The sequence below is a fragment of the Perca fluviatilis genome, chromosome 3 (genome assembly GCF_010015445.1).
Source record: "Perca fluviatilis chromosome 3, GENO_Pfluv_1.0, whole genome shotgun sequence".
Classification (NCBI taxonomy): Eukaryota; Metazoa; Chordata; class Actinopteri; order Perciformes; family Percidae; genus Perca; species Perca fluviatilis.
The window spans coordinates 25,173,078-25,184,269 of NC_053114.1; the positions used below are offsets into that span (position 1 = coordinate 25,173,078).

At 37.2% G+C, this 11,192-nt stretch overlaps 1 protein-coding gene across 1 annotated transcript; it reads right to left on the reverse strand.

Annotated features, from left to right (window-relative positions):
- Positions 1-1,298: 1,298 nt before the first annotated feature.
- Positions 1,299-9,832, reverse strand: tmem41b (transmembrane protein 41B). The gene is made up of 7 exons (XM_039795755.1): positions 9,599-9,832; positions 7,705-7,822; positions 6,473-6,601; positions 5,829-5,922; positions 5,102-5,206; positions 3,512-3,650; positions 1,299-3,415 (listed from the first exon to the last, which is right to left on the reverse strand). Exons 1-7 carry the CDS (start codon positions 9,687-9,689, stop codon positions 3,246-3,248), a joined length of 846 nt encoding a protein of 281 aa, XP_039651689.1. The 5' UTR covers positions 9,690-9,832; the 3' UTR covers positions 1,299-3,245.
- Positions 9,833-11,192: the final 1,360 nt, after the last annotated feature.

Below are 11,192 nucleotides of genomic sequence, written 5' to 3' on the forward strand. Positions count from 1 at the left end.
GTGTGTGTGCGTGCGTGCGTGCGGGGGGGCTCGATTCCAACACTTTGGCCCTTTGCTGCATGTCGTCCTCCCTCTCTCTCCCCCTTTTCCTGTCTACAGCTATTATGTCATTTAAAGGCCAAAAAGACCCCCTCAAAAACACACACACACACACACAGACAAATTATAAAGGGGGAAAAGAAATCATGTTATTTTTTACATCCATGCAGCCTGTGGGGTAATTCACTCTACTATATTATTATTTCATCCGATTATTGCTAATGCCAATTATTGTTTTATTTTGAATTACTATTTCATTCCTTTTCGGGTTAGTTCTTTCTGGCTTTACACATCTATTGAAATCAGAGCGTTGCAGTCGAAATGCATTGTGGTCCGTCAACAGCACAACAGCTGTAATCATTTCTTAAATCCATAAAGTAACACAAGGACGATACTGTATGTGCATGGACCTTGGCAGGAATGATTATTTACCCGTTCAGCAGCTAGTGCAGTTATGGTTATAGTGCATTGGATTGTATTGGATTGTATTCAATTCTGTTTAGCACTTTGTTTTGAAGCAATGAGTTAGCGGTTGCAGTTATTTATTTCTAGAGAAGCATCAAATTTGACCCTGTTTTTTTATGTGATGTAAAGGTATTTTGGCCTTTAGATAATAGAGTACAACCGTCTATCTGTAGAACGGTGCTTGATTGTTAATACTGAAAGCTTAATACGGAAAATTGTTTATGTCCAGTGGGGGAAAAAACTTTTACTATCACAAAGTGAGGTTTATATTTCACCGAGTCAACCCATTTAACCAGCATGAATTGAATTAAGACCGTTCCTTTGCATGTCGACAAAAATAAATCTACACACTGATCGCATTTTACTACGATTTTTATATTAAGAAACATTGTTTGCATTTCTTTTAATGTATTTTTTATAACTTAATTCAATGTAAGATTTCCATGATTAAACGCGTTTTTACACTAGCAAAAGTGTGAATGCAATGTTATCCAAACAGAACACTGCTTAGCAGATGTTACAATATCACCACCTGGTGGCACTAAACCTACTCTTGTTCCGTGGGACTTGATACAGAAGATGTGATAACATTTGTTTATCGTTTAATAAACACACTGAAATGTCAGTATTAATATTAATTAATATTTACAGTCAATGATACAAACTTAATACATAATTGCTGCGAAACCCGAATATGTAATCATCATTTATAAATAGCTGTTACTTTTTGATAGCTCCCTGCTGCAGCATGATCAAACAGCAGCATCAAACATGCACTCAAAACTCATATCCTGTAAAGATAAATGTAATGATTTAATAAATATTAAAAGAAAAACAAATTTAATTAGATAAGACAGAAATGTGTAATCTGTAAACACTTCATACTGCAATACATCACTGCTCAGTACAAAATAATACTGCTTTTTGAAATGTTAACAGAAGATTACACAAGAAACATCAAACTCACATCTTTGATAGGGTTATAGGACAAAGAAATAGCAATAATATATCCAATTTGAGTATATGTGTAGCATGAAGTTTAGAATAGCTTTAAATATTGTAGCAAATAAAGATTTTTAGGAGCAATTTATAGCATTTACCACTTGATTTAACCACCTTAGGGATTAGTCATTTGCACAAATGCAGCTCTCTCATAAACCAGTAAGAACCATAAAAACAACTGTCTTTGACAGTAGTGGCGTGGAAATTGATGCTAATGTAGGCGTTTCAAATTTGGGTTTGAAAGGTTATTAATCTTACAATAGTAAATGTTACTACTATAATAAGACATTTAAGTAAAAACAGGAAATCTCAAAATGCACCAAATCAACTGCCTCAATTTATGTGATATTTTAAGAGATTAAAGAAAAGTGTGTCAAATAAGTTACCTGCATGTACATTAACTGCATCAACATATCTAGTAACTGTCCAGAAAGTTTTAAACAGCAGCAATAAGTTACCTTGGTACACAGGACAGAAATAATAATAAAAAAAAACATCTAAATGAAAAATTCAGTGAGCACTAAAAACATAAATCAGGCATCATAATACATTTCTTCTGGTGAAAAATGGAAGCAGTAAAAAGCAAGGTAAGGCTTGGATAGCTCAGTCCGTTGGCAGTCTTATTGAGGGCACAGGTGTATCATCCATTATATGGGCATCACCATTTCTATACTGGCAGAGCAAACAATGTCCTGGGGTTGAGAATGACACAACTAGACGTGCATTATCATCACCTATAGCAAAACTTGAGAATCCATCTCTTGGATTTTGGCTTGGCTTTTCACTAACTTTTCTGTGTTGCGTACATCTTACCACACATAAATTCGTTGTGTTGACATAATCTATGTTCACTTCCTAATTACAAATACAAATTTGGAAATGCTTGGAGTTTTGTCCTCTGAGGAAATATAACATCAGCTTAGTCCATTCTTTACAAGTTAAAGTGTCTACTAATATGAACAGAATTGGGTGAAATGTGTGTGGCAGTGGTTCCAGGCACCTTTCAAGGAAGAACATGGGAACTCACCCATATGTCAACGAAAGTAGCACTTACTAAGATCAGTCATCACAGTTTCATTCTTTCCTCACACTGCATATGTTTGCCAAGGCAAGCACCAGGTATCAAAACTTACAGTGACATTTATTGCTGTGGTGGTTCCATTCATTAGGTTGAAATTAGACACAAGCATGTTCAAATAAATATTTAAAAAGGATTGGAAGTTAAAGGTGCTACAAACAAGATGTAGAAAATGATATGCTACTGCCAAAGCAAGTGTAATGGTAAGTCAGCAAAAAAAAAAAAAAACAGCCTCAACAAGGTAGGTTACTGATGACATTGTTTTTACCAGTTTCTAGCAAGAAGGAGAAACACTTTTAGAATGATGAGTTTTACTTCAACATCCTACAGTAGCACCTTTAAATAATGAGAAGTGCCTTAAATAAAAAAAAAAAAATTCTCTTATTTACACGTGCCACAATCAACAACAGAATTCACAGAAACCAAAAAAACTTTTGTAAGAGGCGGCTAGTTTACACTTACTACGGCCCTCCCACCACTGCATGCATTTTGTGGTCAAAAAGTGATGAGCTTGTTGTGCCAGTGGTCAGATATTCGCCCACCAGCAGCTGTGTATGAGACTGAGGCAGAGCAACTTGAGTGACAGCTGCACGTTCCTGAGCCGAGGGGGAAGGGGATGCCGGGATCAGCCAGCAGATGAGGTGCTGAGGTGTTTAATGTTCTACTCTAGTTTCTTCTGCAGCTTTTTCTGGAAGCAGACGGGCAAGATGGAGAGCACGGCGAGTACACCGAGCACAGCCAGAGAGTTCCAGGACACGGCCTCACCAGCTGTGGTCAGTTTGTACAGTGTTGTACCCGCGTTGATAGCTACAAAGGACGGAGGCGCCACTCCTGTGAATCAGCCAGGTTCAATACAGGTGAGTGAGTGACAACAAATAATATCAAAAGAAGGTATACAGTTCAGCCAGAAGGGACAGACAGTCTTACCAAGAAAGGTACCGATGAAGAAAACCCCCAAAGGCACATCGATGACAGGTGAGGTGATGTTGATGAACCAGTTGGGAAGAAAGGGGGTTATCCTCAGGAAGATGATGTAATTGATTAGATGATCTCTATGTTTGTCAACCTGCCAGCAAAAAGTGATGTAAGTCATATGCCCTGAATTACCAGTAAATGCTATCTGTGAATTTTATTATGATCAGTTTATATGGACAGTATCAGTACCTTTGACGATATAGTAATTTCAGTAACAGTTACATAATATTTTACAATACCAGTATTTATTTTTGGTAAAAAACAACTTTAGCCTCCAGAATTCCCTTAAAGCTATAGTGCACAAAACAAAACTGTCGGCATCCACATGATACAAGCCTTCCATGACACCCTTCCACACAGTTGCTAGTAGCCAAGGAGGACACGGAGGATTAAAAAAACATGATAGACTCTTCAAAAGAGGTAATTATCTTCTCGAGTTTCTGTGCGGGAAAGTCACCGGACGACACAATCTTCTAAACATAGCCATACTGAGAAATACAGAGAGTTGTGTGGAGCTGATAGTCTTAATTAGCTTTGTAGCAACTCATTTGGCAATAGCTTGAATGTATCGGACGTTCATTAAAGTGCCCATATTATGAAAAAAACACTTTTTCTGGGATTTGGGGTGTTCTTTTGTGTCTCTGGTGCTTCCACACACATACAAACTTTGAAAAAAATCCATCCATGCTGTTTTGAGTGAGATACAGTTTCTGAATGTGTTCTGCCTTCAGTCTCCTAGTGAGCTGTTCAAAATCGGCTCGGACTGTGACGTCACAGTCCGAAATGAGCTGGCTAACCACAACCGTTAGCTCGTTAGCATGCTAACGCTAATGCTAACGGTAGCATGCTACGTCATTCTCAATAGCAAAGCACTGCTACAACACACACAAGTTCACCATAATCTACAAAAGAACTACTTACATGTGTGCCCTCATTTAGAAGTCTCCCAGCTAATCCTGCCTTGTAACTGACCAAAGTTGGAGAAACAGGCTTTCTTTTACTGTCTCTAGAGTTAGCTAGCTGACATGCTCTACATCTGAACTACTGAGCATGTGCGAGTGCAATCAAAGATAGTACAGAAGAAGAAGATGAAAAGAGGTCTCACTCTGTAGCTAAAACAGAAACCAGGTGAAAAGAGGATCTGCAGCAGTGAGAGAGAGCTGTGAAGTACAACAAAAATATGGTGTTTTTTGAAAATTAAACCATGTAAACCTATTCTGGTACAACCTTAAAATACAGTTATGAACCTGAAAATGAGCATAATATGGGCGCTTTAATATCAAAAAGTTACGCACTAAAGCTTTAAAGCTGTATTAAGAGCATTCATACAGTGTGAATGAAAACTGAACAATGTACGATTAACAAGGATTTGCTGCAGAGCCATTGTTTTGGACTGGATTAGGCTGCACAGTTGTGGTTTACAAAATGGTAATTGTATATGATTGATAAAAAAAGAAAAAAGTATCCAAACATCTTAAACTGAATATTGCTCTTACAGTATATACCTTCTATTCACAGTACATTTTCAGTTAAGGCGTTTACCTGCTGGGACCACTTCTGTGCTCTCTCTGTGAGATATTTGTAGACCATCGGTCTGCCCACCAGATATGATAGCATATAGCAAAAGGAAGCACCAAGGCCAGAGCACTGCCAACGGATAAAAACACAGTAAGAAACACAGAAACACACACACAGACACACACAGGTAACTTGCTAAAGATTATCGTCATACTCCTACACCAAAAGACCACCATCTTCATGACTGGACATTTTTACTTTTAGCAGCAGTGGTGTTGTGTTATGTTAAATACACATTAAGGAGTTTCAAAGACAGGGCTGAGGGCCTTGGTGTTAACACACATTAACCACTGCCCTTCCTGGTTGTCGCAGCAAAAACATCACAATTTAGCATCCCTCAGAATCACAGAACAGGAACTTCTTCAGCACTCACCATGTTTTGAAACAGCATTAAAAAATACAGGAACGAAACATTACAAAAGAGAAGAAAAAAAATATAAGAGTGGCCACAACTGACTATGATACAACGCAGGCACATGATATGTTGTACACACATCTATTGCATGTCTGTCTGTTGCTCTTCCTTGCTTTCTTCCATTTTGTTTATCTCCCTGTTAAGAGGCATGACGCGTACCTAGATCCTTACATACCTATGTGTGTCTCATGGAAGCTATTTCAGTGCACAGTTGCTCATCATACAATATAACATTTGTTTTCAATCAGACATTTCATACCGTCCTTCCTTACTCACCAAGCAGACTAAGAAAAGAGCCAAGGGGAAAGGGTAAAGATATCCAGAAAGGATGCTAAGGAAGATAGATCCAGGGATGGCAAATGTCTGGAGGCTGACAAAAGTGTCAAGGTAAACGACTTACAGAAAACATAGTTATAACTCAGGCATGCATGTTAAATCAAATAAATAAACATTAATAATCCTCTAAGCACTGTAGCCTGCTGGTCTTTCTGTGGAATCTTTGATTTAATACGGTCCATGTTAAGGTAGAAAGAAATCCACAGAAGGAATGAAAACTCAAATGTTTAGTATTTCTCCAGCTATTTCTCTGCCACGTGTGTCTTTCTATTGTCAGTCCTAATGGAAGGTTCAATTAAACTGATAAGTCATCTTTTGTTTTGGAAGACTCCATCAAGGAAATAACTAAAAAGAAGCTGGAGCCAGTGTTTGTCATGGTGGCATCCCAAGATCAAGAACCTGATCAATTATTTTGGGCCTTAAAAAATCTGACTGAACTACTGACCCCAGTTAACAACAAATTAACTGAATTGTTCCAACAAACTATCACTGCCACCAAGACTGTGTTTGAAGAGTTGAATTTCAGCAGGGTGGTTCTGAATTTGTTTTGTTAAAGTTAATATAGATGGATTCTCCAAGGATACAAAATATATGTTGCAAAGTAGGCCACCAACACTTGGGAGTAGTATGTGTCTTTGTATTTGGACAGCACAGTTCCCAAAGCTTTGGCATCATCCATGTCTTTAGGGATCTTGATCTTCTCCATTTCATCACTGGAAAAAAATAAAATTATAATCTTCAGTCATACATATTTCAAGCAAACATTTTCTGTTTGTTTTCCTTACCAAAACTTTGCTCAAAATGCTAAAGTCGCCTTTGGATTTTGAGCATCATGATGAGTAGCTAAATACTGCCAAACTCAGGCACCTCATGCAACCTAAGGAAAAGTGAAGCCTCAGACTAGTCAAGACTTCTGTCACAAGGCTCCTAAAAACATTGAGATCCAACACTGCACCGGTTCTGGGCTCTTCGTTAGGTGACTAGTTAACGGCAGAGTTGCGGCGGTTCCACGTGAATTCCCTGCTACTTGAAAACAAAGAAGATGGCTGCTGCTGGTGAACAGCGGTCTTTGGAATCGGCTTTAGCCGCGACTCTGGAAGACTTGGAGATAAGCACTGAAGTCATTCTTAAAAAAGGAAGATGTGTTTGGAGTTTTGCTGACCGGATACGGGAAAATTTTAATCTATCAACTAGCGTTGCTCTGGTTGGCTATGAGTGCAGAGGGAATTTGAAAGACAACCGTTTATCCCGCCCCTCAGATTGAGCCCTGCCAATGGTGAGTTCCCATACCCAACATCTTGATATGGGTCTAGCTTGTTAGGCTAAAAAACATGACAACCTTTCTCAAAATCTTCAGAGAAGCTAAATCAGTCCAAAATTGTATTATATATTTTCTGGTTTGTATGTGTCCATGTTTAAGCATACATATTACCTGGTCTTTTTCTTCTCCTGTTAATGGCTCTTCTTGGTAAAGCACATTGTCACTAATGTTTTGCCATGTAAATAAACTTACTATATATAGTACTAAGGGTGTTAAAATAGCCACTAACTTTACCTTGGTAAGAAACATCAACAAAAGAATGACAGTTTTGCATTTAGTACAAAACTATAAGTGAAAAACCTGTTACACTGCATCAACATTTTTTTTGTCTATTTATTAAATACTATTTACTCTTATAGGTCTATCATTTATTTATGAAATACTGTTTACTCTTGTAGGTCTATAATTGCCACTCATCAGTTTAATTTCCAGGGATAAACATAGTCCCCACCCACAATTAACCAAGTTTAATAATCCACACAAAAAGAACCTTACTTGGGAAGCTCTGGGAAGTTCCTGTAGACCAGGTACATGACTGAGGCAGAGCAGGTGAAGATAGACACCAGAATCAGGACAGACATGCGTGCTGAGCCCCCTTCAGTATGCTGAGCCTCTGTGGGGGAAAGAGAATAGGTTTTACCAAATAAATTAAGAGGTTACTATAAAAACAAACTACCTACCAGGGAGCCTTGTGTAATTTGCTTATGAGTTTTGCATCACTTGTTCAACTCCCTAGGTAACTGACTGAACCCCTTGAGACAGACTCTTGCAGTCTCATTAAAGACTTTATGGAAAGGGATAGCTGTAACATTGGTTAATTTCAGGTGTCAGATAGAGATGTCATGAAATAGGAAAATAGCATATATATATATATTTTTTTTTAACCAACTACAGCACTCTGGCAATATGATTTAGAGATGAACCGTGGTGACCGGAGCAAATTACAAATAACAAATTAACACCAATTGTACTGATTAACAAATCAACACAGGCACTAGGTTCACACCTTCCAATACAGATATCTGCAAACAAGACATATTCCTCCTAGTGCATATCACACTGGTAAGTATTTATTAAAAAAAGAAATGCTCTAAAAGCAGTGACTCCTGGTCAGAGATGAGCCTAAAGCAGTCAAGTCAGACCAAAAGTGACTTTTGTATCCTAACATACACTCAGTTGCCAGTTTTTGGTACATCTAACAAAAACAATGAATAAGCCTAATATCACACTGTAAAATGTATAATAGAAATATTCAGCTGTAAATGTACTTTGGTAGAATGTTTGTGTAAAGATGCTAATCGGGTCTGGGTTTAACCTGGGTCACTTTTTTGGCATTTCATCTGCAGTGGTGGAATGTAATTTAGTAAATGATTTGCTCAAGTAGTGTACTTCAGTAAAGTTTTAAGGTACTTGTACTTGTACTTAGTAAAGTATTTCCTTTTCATGCCACTTAAGATCTCTTTTCCACTAAATTTCAAAAGGGAAATATTGTACTTTTTACTCTACTACAGTTATCTGACAGCTGTAGTTACATGAGAAATTATGATTGTACACACATAACATACAACGAATTTATAAAATGAGGTGCACTGGCATAGATTAAACTAACGTTATGCAACAGTATTTAAAAAGGTTGCATTAACAATGCAATGCTTCTTACACTATTAATGTATCAGTAATAACAATATAATACATAGTGTTAATAGTATGACAATCAAAGGGGCTACTTTTCAGCATTGAGTAGATTTATTTGAGATAGTTTCATTTTCAATGCAAGTCTTTGCAGTATTTTTTACAGTGTTGTATTGTTACTTTTATCCGAGTAACGTTAGCTAGAGGATCTGAATTAATTAATTCTTCCCCCACCACTGGTCGTTGGACAGTCTCTTAATGAAAGATCACAGCTTAGCTAGCTAACGTTAATAAAAAGATGTTACTCTTGTTTCAACATTCATGGTAATTAAATCATTTAGAGAATAGGTTTTATACCCTACTAACGCTCACTAACAGGGTTTGCGTGGGGTGTAGCTATGTTCGCTAGCTAGCTATATAACCTTTCCTTCAACACGACAGAGTTAACGTTATGTGGCGTTATTAAGCTAACGTGTTAGCCATCGAAGTAGTCTAATCGGCTAATTTTCCTCGCTAGCTGTGTTACAACAATAGACTGTAGCTATGTACTGTAAAGAGGACAACAACCAGCTTATGGCTAACATTAGCTCACGTTCAGCAATCTGCACTGACCTTAAAGTAGAAATGACCCTGCCAAGTCGATATATGGCTCAATCTATCTGTATCTAACGTTACCTAAGTATTTCATTTCCTCTGCTTTGCTCTAACGTTACATTTATGTTAACAGTTAACGTCAGCCACCACAGCCAGAACTCACCTTTCAGTACTTGTGAGTCACTAGCCTTCACCTCCTCCTGTGCCGAGGACAAACCGTCGTCCTCTCGTCTTTCTCTTCGCTTTTTTGCCATTTTGCTGAGATAACGTTGAGGTCAGCTAGGGTAACAGTACCGATGTGTGTGCAACAGAAGGCGGCCGGACAGTGAAGTGATACACCGGTGTGGTGACAGCAGTTTGACACGTTACACAGGCTGACCTTTTACCTTCACATCGCAGCAGCAAACCCTGTGCCATAAGACAACAGCGCCCCCAGCAGTAACAGTGTCTTCATAGCTACAGTGAAGTCCATTATTAACTATTATCTGGACAGGTACTATATTGCTTTGACTCTGTAACTCAGTATATTGCATTTCATATAAAGTATTACTGGAAGAGCTGTTTCTAATTTTTTAAGTGTTCACATATCAGATGAATATAAGACCTAAGGACCTTTTGACAGCTTCAGCTTTAGTTTATTTACTTTTTACATACAGAGATACAAAGGTGTGCATATAAAACATGATTCATATTTACAGATTAAGCTGCCTAACAGTATATTTAAATACAAACTTTGACAGGGACATTATGCTACATAAGAAGATTTTTCAATTTTGTTATCGAACATGTTCGTAGCATTTGGTAATACTTATGTGGTTTTACTTAGATATGATTTGGAATTCAGAACTTGTACTTTCCTTGATTATTTACATATGCTAGTGGTATTGCTACTTTGCTGACATAAAATATTTAAATAGCCTACTCTCCAACCAAAGCCATTTTTATACTACATAGTAGGCTAAGCAATGTTTGAACATAGCAGTAGGATAATTATTAAGCTACTGATACCCTCAAATAAAACTCTGCACTTTGGCCTTATAGTTATTGTTTTTAAAAAATGTGACATTGTCCAAATAATTATCTCTCAGCTTTACACCCTAAATAGTTGCCTCATTCTTTAGAATTTGCCTGCAAAGCTAGGGCTGCTCGATTATGGAAAAAAATATAATCACAATTATTTCGGTCAATATTGAAATCACGATAATTTAACACGATTACTCGTTGACTTCTGGAAAGATGTTGCAATTATTAAACTTAAAAAACAGTGGAAAAAGTTAAATAAATCAACAGTAAAAAAATATATACCACATACAATGTGCCTTAATACTTTTATTTAAAAAAAAAATTTCATTCAGAACACAAGAGAAAATAAGAGCTTACTTGCAAAACGTAATGAGCTAAATAATTGTTTTTCTCGATTATTATGTTTTTGTGATCATTGGGAGCAGAACTCATAATCACGATTACATTTCGACTAATTGCACAGCCCTAAGTGAACCTGTTCTTCACCTGTAAAATGTCAGACAAAGTCCATCTGGAAAACTGGAAATTTAATTTCAATCAGTAAAGGTACAATAAGTCAGTAAATATGTAGATTCACAGTGGCCTGACCAATGTGACAACTATTGTTCCGGTTTGGCAGGAAAACGTATGGGGGCGTGTGATTATTTTAAAATTAAAGTACTAAAATAAATGTGTGTTGTTTTTTCTTTTATCTTTATAGTCACATAAAAAAACATTCATGTGACAACCCTGCA